Here is a 22,861-nt window from a genome sequence, read left to right as displayed (position 1 = left end):
CTATTATATGAATAAAAATCAAATTTTAGTAATGAGGAATAAAACGTACTTTGTACATACAAATGTTAATGGGGGGTATAGCTCAGTGGTAGAGCATTCGACTGCAGATCGAGAGGTCCCCGGTTCAAACCCGGGTGCCCCCTGGAAATTTTTTTTTCATTTGTCTAATAATATAAATATATTTTTACATTCCTCTATTTAAACAACTTTATTAAATTATTTTTATTATTGATTTTATAGTTGTTAACAATCTCGATACACCAAATCAATAATGTAGATACATAAATACATAAAAGATTTGTTATAATTATTTCTTGCTTCAGTTTATGCTTCAGCGAGTTTAGTATTTAAAGAATAAATTAAGATAAACACATGCATAGACACGTCTAAACATATAGGAATATTTTTGAAATTTATTAATAAATAATGCTGAAATAAATCAACGTTTGTATGATAAATATTTAAAGAAAATTAAGAAAATAGAAAAGAATAGAAGAGAATTCAGTCAGAAATATTTTAAGCGAAATCGATGTAAGGCATTGATATGAGATATAGGAATGATTGGTTAATCCAGAAGATCACCGACCGCAGAAGATAAACGGAGCAAGTGCGAACCGCATACTTTGACAGGAAGCGTTAAATCCGTAAGCCGTACTAAATATTCACCAAATCCATGGAATGCCCGCAGTGCTCGGAACGATCGCGCCAATTGGCTGATGGCCAAGTAAAATGTATGTCCATCGTATTCTTCCATACGGCCTGCTTGCTTCAACTATATAGTATACGTGTATTTATTCTAATTATCTTTTATTATTTGAGAATTTAAGATGAATTGAAGAAAAAACAAATTTTTTCATAGTAAAAATGTAAATGCTTATAAAATTTTTATAAAAGTTAATGTTTATAAAATTAAAAGTTAGCACACAAGTTAGTGTTTATAAAATTTTTATTAAGTTAACATTAAATAGAAAAATAATAACTCTCTATGAGATTTTATTTTACCGTATCAATTGTTAAAATCAATTAATTCGATGTGATAGTAAGAAAGCTCTTATATGTTTTCATTAAATGGAATGATCTCACTCTATGTGCAAGTACTTACTCATTTGCCAAGCAAAGTTTCCCTCTAGCAAGATCATCGCATAAGTCAAATGACAGATGGGCCATTGATAATCCGCCATTACCGTTAGCAATGATCGCTTCTGATCCCTGAAACCATCCTGTCGATTCACCAGGCTTAGGGATCGCCCACGTAGCTCATCGGAGCTTGGCAATCACGTTATTCATGATACCGATTCACGTACTTTTATCGACAATGAAAGAGAGACATAAAAGGAGCTGTTTGAAAATTGTCAGCCATCTAATCGTTCATTTGTCTGACTTTGAGTTAAATATCTACCTGAGAAGACAATGATCTGAATAAAATTTGTTGAAACTCTGTTATAAACAAGGAGGCAAGATAATATGAACATCGTTTCATATTCTGGCCACCTGGGATCGAGAAACCAGTATACTCGTTGAACCAGCAAAAAATAATTCCTCCCTTAGGGGTTTACGCGCTTCTCCTATGGGATTTTCGATTTTACCCTATGGCAATTGGTCGAAGGTATAAAATATTTATGAAAGTTCGAGCATTTGTAAACAATCATATATTCTTACATCGATTGATCTCTGTCTGTTTGCTCGATAAAAATTTACTATATCTATCGAATTAGAATACCATTGAAAATATTTTATATCTGTTTATATTATTATTATTTTTTTTTTTTTTTTTTTTTTTAATACCTATATATACTTATGAGAATTTGTTGTCTCCCCTTTCATAAAAATTTCCAAGAGAAAAGCACACCCCCAATACCACCATATCTCGCTATCAGTTAAGTCACCCCAAACTGGCTAGAGATCTAATTCAACTGACACCTTAATAGCAAGTCTGTAAGACCGTTGGAGCTCTCTGCACGGTCTTCCTAGAGAGGGATGAAAATATAAGGGTGGTTAGCCCTGAGACGCATGGGGCGAAGACAATTGAATTTCATGGGGGCTTGCTCGCTTAACCATCTAATTGGTTTGTTCGTGTTACTTAAGTTATAGAATGTTCTTTTACAGACGAGCCGCAACCATGATATCTCCAATGTTCTCAGATTTCACTCGTTTTATAGCTAATGGTTTATACATATACATATATATATATATACTTGTTAGAAAAATAATCAATTATTTATAGCAATCATAATTTATATTCACATGTAAACTCGATATATAACTGATAAATAGAATTTGTATAAAATACAATTTTACCTTTTATATCCGTTGTTACAACAAACTCGTGTTTTTTGCCTAAGTTATAAAAAAAAAGAGGAAAAAAAAATTTTCGCTCTACGTTACAATGTAGATCGAAACGCACACAAGGCCCCGGAGGGATTCGAACCCTCGATCTCCTGTTTACTAGACAGGCGCTTTAACCAACTAAGCCACGGCGCCAGTTGAGAACTAAATTTTTATTCTTCTTCTTATTTCTAAGTATAATCTTCTTTTTAATAAAATGATTTAATTATTAATATTAATTAATAAATGTTTAATGTATTTTTGAAAAAAATCTTCTATAAATCGAGTCTTTTACATTCTACATTTATTTCTGATGAAGAATTTTAAAATAATATTACTTTGAGCATAAATTACGAGATTGCGAGATTCGTAGTAAAAGAATACTTACTTAAAGGTAGATAATTGAAAAAAGAACTTTATTCATCGTAAGGAATTAAATAAATAATAAATAAAGTTTCGTAAGATTAATACAGATTTTTCATTAGTCATTGTTAACAACGTCAAAGAGATGCTCGATCGATTTTCTTCCTTTAAAATTCTTATTTGCTCTCGGAAATGGACTTCGTTTGGGAGAGAGAGAGAGAGAGAGAGAGAGAGAGAGAGAGAGAGAGAGAAAGAGAGACATCATAATCAGCGCCTTTATTGAGATAAAGTAATATTATATTCCGTTTGCAGTTTCCACTGAACCTTTACCATATATCTCAATTTTATCGTCAAAGAGACTCCACCATGCGTTCGGATTTCAACCTTTTGTCCGACAACAATTCGGCTTTGAATTCGCAAAAATCACAAATGACACAAGCAATAACATAATTCGAATGATATACGTGTTATACAATGATATTATTATATATAGCTTTTTTTATTATTTCAATTAGTGAAAATAATTAAGAATGTTGCAGGATAAAATTAATTAAAATATTATTATCCCATTTTTTTAATTGTTAATACAATTAATAACAAATTTTCTTTTTGTTAATATTAATCTCTCTTTTATATTTCTTATATAGAAGATTAAATTCTATAAAAGTGCATATATTCATCTCCAACTACCTTTTTCAGTTGGAACAGAAGTTATTTAATTTGACATATAGTTCAGTAACCAAACGTAATAAATAAAAATCAAATTTAATGTTTAGAAAGAAATAAAAAAGAAAAGAAGAAGAAGAAGAGGATAGGAAAGGAAGAAGAAAAGAAGTCCTGAAAATAAAAATTATAAAACTACGACAAGAAGAAACGAAAGAAAGGAAAAAGAACAAATAGAAATGAGAAAAAGAAATAAAAAGACCTGCGTGCATAAATGAAGAAAAAGTAGTTAGAAAAAGGGTAGAGATGAAGAAATTCGCAGGAAATTCAGAGAAAGTCTAGGTACATAAGACGAAGAGGATAAGGCTGAGGATGAAAAAAAAAATAAAGAATAGGAGAAACAATAGAAGAAGAAGAAGAAGAAGAAGAAGAAGAAAAGAGAAGAAGAAAAAGAAAAATGAAAAACATACATGTATAGAAAATAAGAAAGAGAGAAAGAGAGAAAGAAAAAAAAAGATGGAGATAGAGGAAAACGTCGGGGTGAGGTTGGATGAACGAGAGGAGAGGCTTTTGAACATCGTAAATTCTCGCGAATAGCTTCGAGTAAAATATAGAGATAGCCGAGCTCTGCATATGTCATCGTTTCTCCTTCTCGCACGCGTTTAACTCACCTATACACGCGCAACACGTGTTATACATACACGTGTCTTGAGCTAACATTGAAAACACTATGGTACTCGGAGGGAAGCTACGGAGGTCCAAGAAGATACAGGGTGATATATATATATATATATATATATATATATATATATATATATATATATGAGAATGAGAATGAGAGAGAAAAAGAGAACGAATATCGTGCTACCCCTTCTCGTAGAAAGAAAGAGACAAAGAAAGATAGCGTATAGAAGTCCGCGACGACTGACGAAGTGAATTGAAAAGGACAGAGCAAGATGCGCGTCGTTGTGAAAGTATATTTTCTATTAAATCAGACGCTGTTGTGACATATATATAATAAACATACTAAACGCGTTAAAATTTTTCCCGAATTCCCGAATTTCTTACCTCTTTCGACTATTTCTCAATTTTATTCAATTTTTTTAAATGAAATTAGAAAAACAAAAAGTAAATATTTTTCATTCGAATAAAAGAGTCTATACACACTATCGATGAAGTCGTGTAGATGTTTCGTACATTTTTCATTGTACGTCCGAGTGAAAAGAGAATAGTTAAGCAGTGAAAGTGTTCGCTTGAAATCATGCAATCATGCTGAAAGGGAAGATAGGTATATATATATATTCATATTGAAAGTCAGAAGAGGGACAGAAAATCGAAATAATTTTAAAAAGAAACAAAAAAGAAATTCGGCGGAAGGTAAGCCGGCAGAGTTTGGAGGAGGTGGTGAAAAAAAGTAACTGAAAAAAAAGATGGAGAAAAGGGGATAGAGATAATAATAATAATAATAATAATAATAATAATAATAAAAAAAGAAAAAGAAAAAGAAGAAGAAAAAGAAAAAGAAGAAGAAAAAGAAAAAGAAGAAGAAAAAGAAGAAGAAGTAGAAGAAGAAAGGATTGCCTTTTAAAGGGAAATAAAGTTGGCGGCGTTCGCGAGGGCCGCGGGTGTTCCGCCGAGCGCAGACAGTGCAAAGCGGGCGAGACCTTCCCGGTGGTAAGCTCGAAAAGCTCGAAAAGCCCGAAAGAGAGTGTCACGTTTCCATGGTAACTTGGTGGGGCGACTCCGCCTCTAGAATCGTTGGTTCGATATCCTCTCGTTTCCCTTCCTACGGTTCGGAGTCAGTGTGCTCCACATTTTTCCAACACACAGGCAAGTGTGTAGTCAGGCCCCGATCGTGTACCATTTTCTTCTAACTGGGAAAGGAAATAAAGAAAAATGGAAAACTATGAAAACCCATACATATGAACGAACGAATGGAACTAACGTATACAACTTTTTCTCATAATTCGCGACGAGAAAGTTTATAAGAAGTTGAAAAGTTGAAAAGTTGAAAAAGGTATATAGATGCAAGTTATTTTTCTTTTTCTATCGTTTCGTTGATAACATTCATGGAAGATAACGTAATAACGTAACTTTAGAGATTAGGAAATACAGCGTACTAGCTATTACCTCAGTCGAATATATACGATTTTCCTTCGGGATTACATCGCGAGTCGTTCAAAACGAAATTCAAGATATATGTATATATATATATTTAATATGTGTATAGATATATATGTATATAATATATATTATATATATATATATATATACAAGTAAAAGAAACGCATGCGCAGTATAGGCGTCTACGTATGGATAAATACGTACACCCACACCATCCACGATGGCGAACGTATCCGATTAGAGAAGTGAAAACACGTTTGAACATTGTAAAATTCAGATGAACTCACAAATATTCAACAATTCGTTAAACGAGTGACACCTTCATTTCCGAGATTCATTTTACGAAGTGTACTTCTCCAAATTTTCTCTTTTTTTTTTCGTAACGCATAAAAAAGAAAGATAAAAAATTCGTCGATTTGTTGAAAACATATTTGACGGACTATTACGTAGAATTCCCTATTTTTTTCATTTTTTTTTTTTGTACGACGATAGGTTCAAATAGAATTTTGAATTTTTCGAATTTTTCTCTCTTTCTCGAGAACGTGGCGTTAAAACCCGAATCTGTCGATATCTCGATCAGGCTGGGCTATGACGGCGATGGTTGGATGTCGAGGAACGTAGGTTTAATTTCGTTGAGTGCATCCAATGGATCGACTCAACGTGCGAACATATATGTGTGTTAGTATATGCGGCTTGGAGTTCACACACACACACACATACACACACACACACACACACACACACATATATATATATATATGGAAGCATTAACGTAGAGACATATACATATATACAGCTACATGTATGTATGTATGTATGTATGTATATACGTGAACGAATAATGGAAAAAAAGAACAGAGAAAAAGAAAAGGAAAGATAAAAAAAGAAAAAGAAGAAAAAAAAAGAGAGAGAAGCCTGTAGCAGTGATTCACCTAGGTACAATAAAAATATGTCTCCTTCTTTCTAACCCTGAACAGAGTCAACCCTTGTCGAAAAGGAAGGCGAAGAGAAGACTTAAACAACCCCCGTACTGAACTGGTGGTCGAGGGATATGTTCTTCCTAAAACGATCCATGCCCGCCATTATTGACTATCAGTCTTAATTAGTGCAATAGTATCCTCTTCTATTCCTATACACAATCTTCCGCATCCCTAAAATCCCATAGACTCTGTTTCTATCGTACTACTATCAAATCATCGGTCTTGTTTCGTTCTCCTTTGAACGTTTCGTTTCCAATCATTATAGGAATTGAAACAAAGAAAATAAAAAATATTTAACGATATTTTCAAGTATTTTGATTTTTTCTCAATATCGATACGATGATGATGATCAGTAAAAATCGATTCTATCCTAATAGCACAAAATATTGAAAAATATGGAATACATGTGTATTTAATATTTTGTGCTACTAGGATACTTATATGTCGAATTTATGAAAGAAATATAATAATTAAAATAAAATTCTTGAAAAGAACAAAAAATGAAGTAGACATAACAGTGGTATATAGTAAATTTGATTAGAACTATTAAAGTTTAAGGGTGTTAAAGTAGAAATTCATCGAGCGATCCTCAGTCCGCAAATCATCGAAAAATCTTATTCTCGGACGGTATATTCCTACGGTCTCATCTTTCGTGAGCACGCTAGAGAAGGAGATGGACGAGTACGAAGAAGATGAGAGGAGAAAGAGAAAGAGGAGGGCGAGGATTTTGAAGCGCAGGCGTAACAGGAACCTCCCCCACCAAACGTACTAGTGTACTATACGTATCTCTCTTTTGCCTTGGCGCGATACGATTCGAGGCGGTCGCGTTGGCATAACTGGTATGGTAGTAGGGTGGAAACCTCCCCTCTCTGATACACCCACACAAACATACATACACACACACACGTACACATGAACAAACACCTACACCTTTGGATAGGCTCTCCACATTACCTTCTCTGTCCACGCATCCCTCTGGATTCCCTCTTGCTTTCTCGGCAGCGTCGACTTCGTAGCCAAGGAACATCGCGAATCCTGGAGAGTAGTCTGATAGTGTCGTGTCCGCGGTTTAACCTTTTCGGTTATTAATTAAAATTCTTTTATTTACGATTAAATTCAATTCGATCTAATTAATCCTAATCTTCATCGATATCGACGTTTAACAAAAAGTCAAGTGATTAGAAGATAAACATAGTATTATTATCGAATTGGATTCTCGGTGTCAAATTTTCAAGATAAACGAAGAAGGATGTTATCAGGAAGGATGTCTTTTCTCCGAGGATCGTGCATACGTCGTCTGTTCATGAAGACGTCCGTTCTCTCGGTGAATTGTACGAGTGATTTGCGATCGGCGTAAACGAGACGCATCGCGAGAATTCCAATCGTCCTCTGAATAATCTCAATTCCCAGTCGGACTACCCAACAAGGTGGAACGAAAGAATCGCATTTTCTTCTTCTTATTCTTCTTTTTATTATTATTATTCTTCTTCTTCTTCTTCTTCTTAGTTGTGCAGCAGGATGTATAAGAGAATGATTTTAGCGATTGTACGCGAGAAACCGTGCTCGGTGACTAGTCAATGGAATCAACCAGTGTCTTCGATGGATAACTCATCACGAACGGGTTTGCCTCTTTCTCCGTGAGAGAGAGAAAGATAAAAAGAGAAAAAGAAAGAAAGAAAGAGATAAAGAGAGCTGGTCCAGGAACCAGCGGAATTCTCTTTCTCGTTTCTTACGTCGAGTCAACGAGTTCGATCACGTTCGAGTTTAACCGTCGGACCTAAAGCCAAAAGAAGATTCTCCAAAGGGAACGCCGACTAGATATATCCCGTAAAGCTATCGCTTTACCGACCGATTCTCGAGCTTTTTTCTCGACCTGGCATGCACCGTTTGCATCGGGCCCCGGGCCACATTTACATCGACGCGCGTGTAAAAACCGATCCGTCGCTCGTTCGACGCCAAGATCGAAGGGGAGGAGACACCGTTTCGTAAACCACGAACAAGAGGATAGATCCTTTCGATCGAGATTTGGTGGGACCCTTTTCTCAAGCTAGCCGATCTTCTTTCCTTCTCTCTGTATTTTTCATCGATTTTATTTTTCTTCAAATTCTTTCGGAATTATTACCTTTTGAATATTATATTCATTGTATTATCAAAGAGAGAAGAAAACAACAAAAAAGGAATGGAATAAAGAAAAATAGACGGAAATTTGTTGTTAAACAGATAAGAAAATATAAAAAAAAGGTAAAAGAACAACAATTTTATTGTCAAAATTATAAGCGTTAAGAAAAATTTTCCTCACGCTTGCGATTGATCGTAAAGGAAAAAGCAAGAAAAAAGAAACGGCAACAAAAATAGAGATCATCTCGATCTGGAAACGGCATGTCCAAGGTTAAGTTGAGATAAACCGAGACCTGTGGACAGTAGTACAGATAAGGAGTCGGATCGTTGCCACAATCGAGTCTCTCTGCGAGAGTAAAACAGAGAAACAGCGTGTATGTGTGTGTCGTTAGATTTAGGTCTGCGAAAGACTAACCTCGATGCTCTTTTCTATCATCTTATGCATTTCGATCATTGATTTTCCATTATTTCATTTTGAGTTTTGTTTTATTCTACGTGCACCGATCGTAAAGGAAACTTTTCATTACGTTACGATGAATCTTGGAAAGGACCGTAAAATCGCAAAACTAACAAAAAAACAATATGGACAAAAAAGAAACGGATCGCAAAGGAAATAAAAAAAAGAAGATTTAAGAAGAAGAAGAAGAGAAACTGTTGAAAAAGATCAGGTTTTATGGAATTCGAAATACAAGCAGATTTTTGTCATTTTGAAGAAACGCGTCCATCATCCGTTTTTCCCGAAAGATGACAATTTGTAATTTGAAACACGATAAAAATTCGAACACGTGAAAATACTTACGAGTACCTAAACGTTTCGTTCATTGATAACGATATTCAGTGATATCGACCTTTAAAAGATACTAATAAAAAAGTAAGCGCCTCGCGTTACCTTCAAAATTTAGTGAAGGATTATACAGATCAATTAGTTTCATTTATGACAACAACGACCAACAGGAACACATAGGTATGTGTGTACATACAAATCGTAATCGGATAAACTACTACTCGACGAAAATTATTGAACGATAGTGTGATCGAGTGCCTCTTGACGATCATTTCGATCACCAAAGACGGATAACAACTACACACGGTTACCGTCGCTGAAGTGACCTACGAAATCTTGCCGACGGAACGAACGATATACAGTAAAAGAAAAGTTAATTACAAGACTCTATAAATAAATCAACTTAACATATTCTTTATGTTAATAATGAAAGCATTGCATAGTTGAATCAGTGATGTGTGATAAGTGCCAGTGCATAAATCCAATCACGTGTCAAACTCGGACGCAAGCAAATGCTCTCACGATCGAAAATTATTTAACTAGGTAAAAAAAAAAGATTCTTATAAGATATATTTTCATCAAATTTGTTTGAGTGATTTTGAAAATCAAATAGAAGATTGTATAATTTTTCGTAGGGGGAAAAGAAAAAAGAAACTTTTAAAGTAAATTACAAATTTTTCTCGAGACATAAAGAAACACAAAAAACATCATCGAGTTTTTATAGAAAGGGAAAGAATTGAAATTTGATAGATCGATCAAAGATATACTTAGACTGGAGCTGTACTTGCCATACGCACCACTGCCGGGGGGTGGCGAAATCCTCCCGGCAGTGAACACGGGCGCTGCTTCTGGTGGCTGTCGTCCGGTGCTATTGGGTGGCATCGATTTGTCGATGTCGGCAGCGGTGGAACCGGTTCCGACGCTACCAACGCTACCAACATTACCAACGAGCGGACTACCAGCTCACAATCCTCTCCATCATCCGCCCGGAGGACTGGCCTTGCCACCCTTGGCTTCGGCCTCAGTTATGATGCCACGTCCACCACCGGGTACCACCATGCCACCTCTTGGTCCATCTTCTTTGCCGCAGGCTCATCAAGATACTGGAGATCTAGCTGACACTCCGCCCAATCCTGACGTCCTTTTGGCTCTTCTAGCCAGGAATAAGAACTTGGAAGGTAGGGGATGTACGATAAACATCAATACTACAATATTCTTCCTTTTTTATTATTCTATCTAATTAATCATTTTCTTCATTTTTTAATTCTTCTTATTGAAAATCCAAGTATGTTTCAATACCAATGCTTCTAACTCTTTACCGACCTTCGATGATTTATCTAACTGCGATTAGAAATTGTTATATCGAGGATGTTACAACAAAAGAAAATGATGGTTAAAGAGTACTTCTTCTGTTATCGCTATTTTCGATTAGGATTGTATTTATATATAAATAAGTGTGTACGTGCGTGTATAAGTGTGTCTGTACACGATATAACGTAAGCCGATCTAAGGATATCCTTGAAAATCGAGAGGAAACAGATGAGTTTGAAAATATATATGTCGGAATCAGTCATTATTCGAAAATCGTAACATACCGTAATACGCGTTCGGTGTAGATTAATAAATACTACTCGAGATAAAGAAGTCCCAGCTACGATGACGCCGCTATCGCGAACGCTCTTACATTATCGGGTCAAGTTGACATTTTTTTACCGCGTTTAACACGAACGGTGGCTGGTAAGTTTTCGATAAGACGACTACCGATTTTTGCGATCGATAAAATTCATTTCTATGTTAGTTAATATTATAACCGCATTTAGAATCTACTCTCTTGCGTGTATTTTATCAATTATAGAAAAAAAAAACTATTACACGAGTATTGCATAATATCTTTTTCGCGTAAGCTCCAGTATACGCTTATCAGATTATTTCTTTTTATTTTTTTTTTATTTGTTTGTACAAAACAATAACTCGGCACGTTTTGTTACGTCCCCTCTTGCCGTGTCGCTAATTGGAGCATTAAACAGAATAATCGTATAAAATTGATATCACCTCTCGTTTTATTATTTCGAGTCTAAATATATTTACAGGATTTATCTTCATTGATCTTTTCTGGCTTTCCTTTTAAGGGAAACAAAAAAACAACAAAAATGAGCGTTGGAAAAAGATAGGAGTAGAGAACGTGTAACGTACCCATAACTTTACGTTTTACTTCCTATTGTCTATTCATTTTCACGAGCATCTCGCGTCTTGTCTTGTTGGGCCCACACATAAATGCACTACAATTGTAGGAGTCTCTCGCATGCAACAGATTACTCCTTGTGCATAATGCACAGCTTTCGTGCAATCCCTTACCGCCTTCTTCTTCTTCTTCTCCTCTCTTTCTCTGTTTCTTTACGAACGATATACGTGTAAACACGTGTGGTGTACTTTAGGAGTACTACGTAGAATCACGGAAACATCGAGGCATATGCATGTAAATACGTACTTACGAAACGTGCTCATGGTGCTAGTAGTGTTACAGATTTTATCCTTTGTCTCATTCCTCTTTCTCTTTCTCCGTCACAGTTTACCAACCGTTTAGAACTTCAATAATTTCCTCTTCTAATTTCATTTTATACGACAGTCATCTCTACACCTTCCTCTCTTTCTCTTTCTCTCTCTTAGTTTCCCTCAATTTCGGTGAGTAGAGCAAGGTCAAAGGACTCCTTAATTATGAAAGTAAGTTCGACCGAGGTACGAGCTTGCTCGTATAACTGCATTATGAGAATCAATGAACTCTCGATTTTACCAATTAATATTTAATTAATTTGAAAATATGTGTATTTATATATCGTGCACTTTATTCGTTTTTGTTGTTTTTTTTTGGAGAATTTAAAAAGAACAAAAATCAAATAAACGATTAAAAGAAAAGTATGAAATTATTTTTTGTTTTTATACTTTCTAAATAATAGTAAGTAATAAAATGTGGAAGTTTGAATAGGAGGTTAAAGAAAAAAACTGAAGAAGATGATCTGAAAGAACTGAACGAACAACAACCATTGTCGAGGAAAAATAAGCAACGAGAACGTTTCTCACCGTAGGACTGATAAGGTTTCCTTAATAAAAAACGCTACGATAGCGCGGCGTTGGTATATATTTTAATAAGTTAAGTGCCACACCAGGTTGGTCTCTTCGTAGCTTCGTTGGGGCGGTTTAATCATGTAAGAGTGTTTAATCATGTAAAAGTGTTCAGAGGCTTGGCCACCCTCTAATCAATACGCTATTGCTTCGGGCGGGATAGTTAATGTGCTTAAGCCTAAACCCGAGGCGTTACGTACAACCTACTACTAGCTACTATGTTGTCGTCGACAGTAAAAGTGACATAAACGTGTAAACTCGATTCCTCCTAGGTACACTTGTGTTTTATAAGAACGATATTATTATGACGGGGGAACGTTGAGAATAATGAAAATAAATGGGTATGAAACGAAATTAGAGAATTAATTAATATCTATAAAGAATATAATATTTCTCTTTTTATAGTAAATGTAAACAAAAAAAAGGGGGATTAAAGAATGAGAAATAATGATGATTATTATATAAACGTATTAAAAAAAAAAATGCGAGACGAAGAAGTTTTAAAGAACGAAAGGGGATGAGAGTATTGAAATTCGTCGTAGAAGTAAGAAAAGGTCGTTGTAGTAGTCATCGTCGTCGAAGAAAAAAGAGAGAGTGAAAGAAAAAAAAATAAGAAAAAAAAGAAAAAAAAAGAAAAGAAGGAAAGAAAGAAAGAAAGAAAGAAAAAAGTGTAGAGATGGAAAAATGAGAAGAGACGTTGGCTCGAACGACAAGAAAGCGACCGATGAGAACGTCAAGCATCCCCTCCGCAAATGGTAACCATAGGAAACGCCGGCTCATGGCGAATGAGGGTTGGATAGGAGGGTGGTAGGGGGTGAAAAGAAAATGGCGGCTGGTTACAGCGCTCGAGGCATTCACTTTTAGAGAGAAGGAAAAGCTACCGGGAAAATGAGGATGAAGGTTGCTACCTTTGTTGCGGCCGAACGAATCGGCTTTGCCCTACTGAAAGGGCTGAACTTTAAAGTTCTACTACCGAGGGCTCCGTGCGCGCGCACTCACAAACTTAAATACACGGATAGTTTATACACACACACACGTACGAACACACTCACAGAAATATATTTTTTCGTTCGCGTTTTTCCGTAGCAGTCAAAATTGATGATTGAATGAATTGATCCCATTACAAGAAACGAGCAAGTTTTACCACTCTGGATAAACTTGAATTTCTCCCCTTCGATTTTTCCCGCTTGAATCTTGCACAAGACTCTTATAACAAAGTATTCTTAACGTTATATGTTTTCCTCAGAAAAGTTAACGTATAAGTTCGAAAAGGTACGACGGTAATCTTTCATTCGATATCGATCTTCCAAAGTTTCTCTGGTTCATCGATAGCACGCAAATATTCGACTGGAAGATTATTGTAAAAGAGACAAAAGAGGGAAAATAAAAAAAGAGAGAAAAAAAATGAGAAAAAGACAGAGAAAGAAAAAGAGAGCGAGAGAGAGAGAGAGAGAGAGAGAGGATAGAAAGCTTTTTGCCAACTATATTTTTCTTCGCGGGAAACTCGTGAAACCAAGAGGAAATTACTTTCCAACTCGAAACTTTTTACGCTCCCCGCGGCTTTCTTCTTCTTTTTTATTTTTTTCTTCTTCTTCTTTTCCTTTTTTTTATTATTTTTCTTTCTCTTGCTTTCTTTTTTTTTTTTTTAATACATATATATATATATATATATACCACAACCACGTTGTTCGTATAACCCTCGATCGTAGGAGAAGAACCGTACGAGCAGTCCATCCACTTTTTCTCTTTCTGTGCTTTCGACCTTTCCTCTTTTTCTATTTCTTCTTCCTTTTCCTCCTCCTCCTCCTCCTCTTGTTCCTCTTCTTCGTTTTCTCGGCACGACTTCGCTTCGTGTCGGTGGTCACTCGCTTTTGATAAATCGCCACGGTAACGTCGTTAAGCCTCTATTATCGACCTTCTATAGGGAACGCGTCTCGTTGCGTAAAAATTATTGACGCCATATAATACCCACCACCGCTACCCGTTCAAATAACATCCCGATATTATTAACGAGCATAGTTATTTTCAACGTATGGACCGTTATTTTTCTTCTCTTCAACATACTTCTTCTCTCTCTCTTACCGCTATTACTTCTTTTTTCTTTTTTTCTAGACAGGAATGTTTCCTAACACGTAGAAGTTACTTCATCCATTGGGTGAGATATAGATAACCAAAATAATAATAATAATTAAAAAAAAGAGTTAGTTCAAACATATGTCATGCTATATCTATCGTCATATTGATATTTTTTATCAAATTGATTATTGCATTTATTCGTTAAATAAATTGCATATTTTAATCTTATTATTATACATTTGTCCTTTGTTTTAATGCAAATTTTCATTGAATAATTTATATATATATATATATATATATATATATATTTATCTTGCATATACTATTATATTATATATAAGCGTATAGAAAAAGTTTTTAAAAAATTGATACATCGGTAAATACGAAAGAAAGATAAAACTAATTTAAAAGGAAAATCGTGTTATTTATTCCACGTTCAAAGGAAAGTGTAATTTACGTAGAAACGATATGCATAGAAAAAAAAATAAAAATGAAAAAAAAAAAGAAAATACAAATAAAATCAACAACGAAGAATCCGTCCAACTTTTTTTTACGTGAAGAGCTCGAGCGCAACACGCGTCGGGTTTTGATATCATGTTACAACGGGAAGTTATAACTCGGAAGTATCATACTGCTCCGAGTAAAAAGCCGCTTATTTTTCTTTTTTTTTTTTTTGAACTCGTGTGAATATCCTAAGTCAATCGGTCTCTCCCTTCCCTTACGGTCAATAAAAAAGTTAAGTAGGTATGTGCCAGAAAAGGCTCGTGTAGGATCGATAGGTGAATCCTATTACCAAACATGGAAGGAAAAAAAGGAAAAGTAAAAGAGAGAGAGAGAGAGAGGAGAAAACAAGTAATTCTCTTAGATTTAGGATAACCTAAGAATGTAACCGAATGTAACCTAAGAAAAATCGTGCGAAATCGATGAAACGTTCAAACTCGACAACGTGGACAATCGCGAAAACAAAAATAATCATTTCCGGACAATCTAACAAGCTTAAAGTAGAACATCTTCCTCAATGACGATAAATCGTTCAGATTTTGATAAGAAACTCTAGAACATTAAACCGATTGTAAGCAATGATTCGACAAAGATGAGGTTTGATAAGATTATGTGAAAAGAAAAGAGAAGAAAAAATAAATACTTTGTCTCTTAGACAAATAGAACATGATCAACGTTCAAGACTAACGGATGGTGTTTTTATATAATTAAAAAAAAAGGAAGAAAATAAAAACACATAAAAAAGAGATCAGAAAAAGAAAGATTTTTTAAACTATTTATCATTCTCCATGATTGCAACGTTATTGTGAACAATTTCCGATGGGAATGTAGAATATCGATCGATCGATATAATAATATTCTTTCGAATTCACGTATATTTCGTAATATATATTTTTAATACTTATCTCGAAGACTATAATTCGCATGATAATCGTATAAACTTTTTCTCATATGCCGAGATACACATGAAGTCAGAAATATTTGAGCATATATAGAAAAGAAAGAAAGAAAAAAAAAGAAAAAGATAATAAAGAAAAAAACAGAAAGTATCAAAAAGGGTGGGTCGGGAAGTGGGAATTCGATGGAAATTCAAACAAAAGTCTATCCGTTGTGCTATCGGTAATCCGAAACTAAAAGTTCCAAGGACACAGTTAGATAGAAAGGTAACCGTGGAAAAGAGGGGGGTGGTGAACGTACACAGGGGGTGCGCTTGTGGGGGTTGCTTTCGCGCTTTGGATCTGTACTCTTATACGTGGGAACGCGCGACAAACGGCCTCGTGTCCGTGGGGTTGTTTTCCTTGGAGGCGTAACAAACGTGTACGAGAGATCATTTTGCGGCTCGAGTTTTCGTTCGAACTACTCTACTCGTATTCGAAGAAGGAGGGTGCGTTTTCGTAGAGTGACCGCGTGCGGTTAGACATACTACACGCGTTTTGCGATGCTCACTTCTCAGCCGGTCACGTGACTCCTTCTGCTCTGAAATATACATTTTCTCTCTCTCTTTCTTTCTTTCTTTCTTTTTCCTCTTTCACTCTATGTTTGCCGAACATAATCACATGCGCCGCGGAATATAATGGCTTACGTTGGGACACGCGTGTTTCCCTTCCATTGTGGACCGAGTTTACACGATCGGAGATTAAGTGGCTCTTGATGGGAACTAAACTACGCTTAGGACGTGTTTGTGTTCCTATAGTTACAAAACTACGAGGGTGGTCAAAAGAGAGAAAGAGAAAGAATAATAGAAAAGGCTTCGACTTCGTTGTGTATTCTGCAATTGTATCCAAACGTCAACAGAACGCAAGTTTGAAGACCTATTATCAACGAGGCGTGATTAATTTTCAATCGCGATTTTTTCTTACTTCTTTTCAATTTTCCAAACTCCTTCAAACTAATCCGAAAAATTAACGTTTATTTTGGTTTTATCGATTTTAATTAAATCCTATTGTGAAATTACTTACAATTGTATTCGTTGAAAATATTAAACAAATAAATAAAATGATGAGAACGAATGTAAATCGATATGGAAGTGTCACATATAGGTGTATTTTTATTGGAAACGGAGGATGGTAACTCGAAAGTACGAGTTCGAGATATTGCCGACATAAACGATATATATATAGTAAGCATCCTTCAAAAGATTTACGAGGAAACGAATCTTTACTTACACGTTTTTGACGAGGAGTATTCCGATTGAAGAAACACGTGAATATATGAAGAATATGAGAACTAGGTCGTAGGATACTCTATGACGTACAACGAGAAAGAGGAATTTTTCCGCGTAATTGACAATGCATGCCACGGACACACACGGTTTCTTTCGAAGCATTCGTTGTTGTTGCTGTTGTTGTCCGTGTATAGGAGTGGTACGTATGACGAGTATTGTCGTGCAAAATCGTTCTCGTTCGTTTACAATGGACGTCAATGAAACCGTGAAACCGTGACCATGATCATTCTACGTGTTTCGTAAAAATCTTCTCTATACTTTTGAAAATCAATCTAAATATATAGAAATAATTTGATAACGATTTACATTTATAATTTATCTTTAAATTGTATGTTTTATTCTTTTAAATTTGAAGGAATACAAGAACAAAATTATGAATTTTATGTGAAATTAATTAATGAATTGAGTATATTAATACTTATTATTCTTCGTGACAAAATTTAATTAACTGAAAATTTTCATGGGTACTGTATGTGCTCGGAATAATCTTTAATTTTCGTACTGTGCACAGGCTTTCTAACACTGCCTGATTATAAGAACTTAATCTTCCAAACTTCCACGTTGTAAGGCTTGAAGAAAGTAATATAGGAAAGACACGAGTTCAATTACTAATAATTAAAGATGCATTCTGTTATTCTGTTACAATGAAGATTAGGCTCATGGTAGTCTTAAGGTTCCTGTTAAGAATTTTAGTTCTTCTTGTATATATTCAGTCTTTTGTATTACCCAGGTTAATTCTTTGATGGTTTCAAGTATCTCGTCTTTTGTATACCTAAATGCAGCGAGGATCAACTTTCTCTTAAATGAACATGGACAACAATTTTATGATTCTTTATCGATACCTAACAATGAACTTGACTACCCTTATGCGTGTTTGATTATAAAAAGGGGAGGGGGTGGTTTCTACATTTTTTAGTTGACGTATCCAAGGTAAATATCTGCTATGATCGTAACGACGACAAATTTTTCGGAATATTTTACAACGTACATTTTATCTAATTGTTGACACAACAGGGGATACGTTTTTAAAACAAATAGATCAAAACCAAAATATATGTATATATACAATCAAAGAAGTAAAATGAACAACTGTATTTTACTACGCGTGTTTTGATGTCACTTATGTATATATATATAGACTTACAGCTTGAAAAAAATTTGTATACTCTTTGAAAGATTTTGGAGAAAGAGATAACAGATTCTATGAACTCTTTTATATATGTTAAACGACGAAGAAACGAAATGTAACGTTTGACTTTTTTTCTTTTTCTCGCTCGCTCGTTTACTCTTTATATTTTTAATAATTTTTTTTTTGTTTTTTTTTTCGAAACTAGGAAAAGTCCCTTTTTCATTCGAGTCAAATAACACCGATCGAAATGTAAATCAAGGGAGCTTCAATGAATACACTAACGTATGTATTTGGGTTAGAAACGTGACCACCATTGCTTGGGGAACCACATAAAGCTATGCGTCGTCAGCGTAGCTCGTGCCAAGACCTCTAAAAGCTCCAAAGCAGAAAATGTTTTTCTTCCTTCGATTTCTCAATGCTTTCTAGTCGTACCGGTATCCCTTTTTCCCTTTTCTTTCTTTTTATCGTACCTACATACGTAAATTCGATGGAACTCGCGCGAAGGCAAAGAAAAGTAAGGAGGGAAAGGGGACGACGAGAGTCAAATGGCGAAAAGGAAAGAGAGATAGAGAGAGCCGACAATTATCTTAATGGAGTTGCGGACAGCAGCTGGTATTATCGATTCCTCGACGAGACACGAACGAAGCACGAACTAACAATGAAGACAATTTCTTTTCTATTATTTTCTCGATACTTCATAATAATTTCCATATCGATATTTGATAGGTTAAAGTTTGAAAAAATACTTTCATACGATCGTGGATTGGTGAAAAGCTTTGAAATTGCAAAATATTTCATATTGAAATTTCTAAGTTATTCGATATGAAACATTTTGATTTTTTTTTTTTTTGTATTCCTGATATAGACCTAACACCTACATCAATCGTCGATCGATTATTATACTCTAGTAGCAGCTGCCTTAGGATTTGAAAACTTGGCAAAGAGAATACCTACTCGCGAAAACGTAGGAATGAACAATCCACTCATCAAGCCGTCCACGTGTCCCTGCACGTGTGTGGAGCGTGCCAGAACAACTGGTGCTTCAACGTTTCTGGCACCATGTGCGGCCATGAATATGCGTACCTACCACCACCTCCTATGCAATTCTTCCTCGAGATGAAGGAACCGATCTCACTTTGTGAATTGGAAGCTGTGATAATTGTCGTACGGTATTTGTCACGTTTCAATATTAATATCAATATTTGTATTTACGTTAACAGTTGAGGGGAATACATTTTGTTACTATTTATTTATTTTTAATATCAATAATATCATGTTAATTTATTTATTCCGTTTTAAAAATCGAGCTTATCGATGTCATCTTACTTTCATGTTTTAAGTACGAATAAAAGAAATTGCCCGCATCGTCGAAAGAAGTATCAAACTGGCACTTCACTAGGTATCGGTCAATAAACAACTCGAGAGACGTAACTTTTAGTTGTACGCAATAATGGCACATTGTACGATGGGACCAACTGGCGAGCATGACACCAAGTGGATGTCCTCGAGAGCATATGGGAACAGAGTCGATAGTTTCCTACCGATTCGTTCCTCTATCTCTCTATTCTCTTTTTCTATACCTACTAGATACAACGCGATACGTACTTCAAAGGATTCTCTATATCAAAAAAAAAAAACAAAAGAATAAAAAAAAAAGATACATACATTTCAAAATTCCCACTCTTGACGAAACTTCAAATTTCAAATTTAAATGTCATTCTCCCCCACCACATAACGGGAATCATTCTTCGACACATGGACCAACCAAAAATTTGTTAACCACCGTGAAATTCTTTGTTCTTATAACAAATGAGATATAGAAGTTCATGGTGCAAGTTTGTACCGTGTTACGAACGACATAGTCATTGATTTGGGCGGAAAAGGAGACGCCCGTGTTTCCATCCTAGAATGAATGGCCCATAGAAAAGGCGACTAACGCGACAAAACCGTGACATCCGGTGGACACGAGCCGACACGTGACCTCTTTTCTATCCGATAATGTCAAGTAGTCTTTGATGCGTCCTCATCGTTTTTAAGAATATCTAGTGGAAAAACACTTATTTTCTTTTCAATGTTACACATCTAATGTAAATACAATAATTATTATTTCGATGAGTTTCTGATTTATACTCGTTAAATTGATAGCATAATATTATATTCATGATAAAAATCAATTTTTATTAGAATATTTCGTACAAGGCGTGTGTATACTTTGAGTTCGATTGTGTGTTTAACGTTCAATATAAACACAATTATTGTATTATCATTTTGCTAACATTATTATGATTTATTCGTTAAATTGTTCAAATATTCGTGATAGGGTTGATAAGTATTATATTAGAATTGATTCGATTTTATTCTTAAGTATTAGTAACATCGATGATTATAAAAAGTCATCGTACAAGCCGACGAATTCGCTGATCTGTCATCATCTTGACTCGTCGCTAAAAGCCATAGTTGTCACGCGGAAATCTGTGGAAAAAGAAAACATATCGTCCCCTAATAACCCTCATTGATAACCGTAGCGAGGACGTGCATGGTTTCGAGTAGGGTCCCGCTTTCATTTCAATTTCTACCCCTTAGCGCCAGAGCAGAGCGCCCCCCTTTTAGAGGGCCAGATGGCCAACGTTTCTCCTGTCTTTCTTTCTTCCTTTCTTTCTCTCTCTCTCTCTCTCTCTCTCTTTCTCTTTCTCTTTCTTTCATTCTTTCTCTGTTCCTCTACGTTTCCTTCGTTCTTTCCCTCTCTTTTTCTCGGGATATGTATAAAGACCATACAGGATGACTGGTTAGCGAGAGGGATTGAAATGATTGAACATGTCAATGTTTGCTTTGGCTCACATACAACCAAGTCCGGTAATGCGGTTGACGAAACGATTTACTTTTTTCTTAACTACCAGTAAAAATAGGGGTAATACCTTTCTAAAAAAATGTATTTTTATTATAGAAAAATTTCCCGGTTATCTTTTTTCGATGAAATAAAATTATTTAGACATTTTTATAAAAATCTAAATGATCTGTAATAAATTAAATCATAATAATTGAATTTTAAAACAATATCATTCATTTTTATTGCTTTTTTTGTACAATATATATATTTTAATTTATCTAGAATAATTAATAATCACAAGAAAATATTGGCCCCTTTAGGATAAGCCCCAACGTATCTCCATTACTTCGTTTATTCGATTATTTGTCATATGGAGTTGTGGCCAAAGGTAGACAAACAAGATCGGCATGAAGTGTTTAAATTCGGACGAGTGAAATAATAAGATCAAACAGTAAGCAGCCCTCGATGAAAAGGCACCGAACACAAACCAAACTTTCGAAGGAAGGGTGAGCTCGAGCGGTTCTGAAAATACATATCGCGACTACTCTCCAGGGGGTGGCAACGTTTCTCTTCGATTTTCAACGATGCGCTGCGCGGTTTAATCTTTTTGTAAACAAAATATTATGGAACAAGCGATAAAAATAACGTAATATATAATATGAAAAAAACAATTAATTTTTTTTAAATGAAACTTCTTACAATTAGACAACGGTAGCAATAGAATTTTATGGAACGACGTGAATAGAAAGAAAAACAGTGAAATCAGAAGCCACAGTCAATCGACTGTTAATTGAAATTATGGAAAGTCTAGTATTAGGGTAATTTTCAAAAGGTTACATATATATACGGAAAGTAATATGTGTAGTCAAAGTCATATAAACAACATTCAATAAAAGTACTTTCATAGAAGACAACGAACCAGTCTAACGGTGTATTTCGAAGTGGACGGTTCTTCAAAATTATATTCCGTACTTTTAGACTATAATTAACTTTTTTTTTTATTAATTAACAATCATTTAATGTATATTTAATATTCTAATGTACTTTATTAATATTTATAATTGTTTAAACCAATATACATTTTGTTTTAACGTTTTTACTCATCAATGATTTCGAATTGAAAATTTCCGTCTAATAAAATATCAGAATTTGTTTAATATTTGAAGTATATTAATAGATATATAATTTTTATTATTTTAAATAACAGTAAAAACACACACAAAGAATGACTAATCGTTAGATATGCTATTTCCCCGTGTTTTTACAGTTTTACCAACATGCATGATTTTAAGGTACGTGTACGATTTGATCGTACGGTGGTCACGGTGTACGATTTTATTCTGTACATATGAATCAATTGATTAGTTTTCGTATAATATAAAAGGTTTCACTTCTATCACGCATGAAGGCCATGTGTATATTCTTTTATTTTCAATTTCTATCTAAAAGTACAATTTTTATAAACAATGTTTATTTTTTGAAATCATTAAATCAAATCTCAGTTTGTTAGAAAAACAAAAACAAAAAATCACGATAAAAAAGATTTGCTCTGAATAAAAGTTAAGACCACAGTTGAAAGTCATCCTGTTAATTATCGAGACTGTCCTAACACATCATCATCAAGGTA

General features: G+C 34.7%; 1 protein-coding gene and 2 non-coding genes across 3 annotated transcripts in view; 2 read left to right on the top strand and 1 right to left on the bottom strand.

Annotated features, from left to right (window-relative positions):
- The first annotated feature begins 71 nt into the window (after positions 1–71).
- TRNAC-GCA (transfer RNA cysteine (anticodon GCA)) lies at positions 72–143 on the top strand. The gene has a single exon. It is a non-coding gene; the product is annotated as a tRNA-Cys (tRNA).
- A 2,264-nt stretch (positions 144–2,407) lies between these two features.
- On the bottom strand, positions 2,408–2,481 carry TRNAT-AGU (transfer RNA threonine (anticodon AGU)). Its single transcript has one exon. It is a non-coding gene; the product is annotated as a tRNA-Thr (tRNA).
- Positions 2,482–7,327: 4,846 nt separating this feature from the next.
- Positions 7,328–22,861, top strand: part of Lim3 (Lim3 homeobox protein) — a 39,188-nt gene continuing 23,654 nt past the window's right edge. Inside the window, exon 1 of the mRNA XM_015334545.2 lies at positions 7,328–10,535. Coding sequence (XP_015190031.1) covers positions 10,250–10,535 — 286 coding nt within the window. The 5' untranslated portion in view covers positions 7,328–10,249. The remainder of the gene's footprint in view (positions 10,536–22,861) is intronic.

Source organism: Polistes dominula, unplaced genomic scaffold (assembly GCF_049000335.1).
Source record: "Polistes dominula isolate Pdom_NZ unplaced genomic scaffold, Pdom_raw_medaka contig_31, whole genome shotgun sequence".
Classification (NCBI taxonomy): Eukaryota; Metazoa; Arthropoda; class Insecta; order Hymenoptera; family Vespidae; genus Polistes; species Polistes dominula.
The sequence above is the reverse complement of the archived record's forward strand: the minus strand, read 5'-3'. Positions and strand labels throughout refer to the sequence as shown.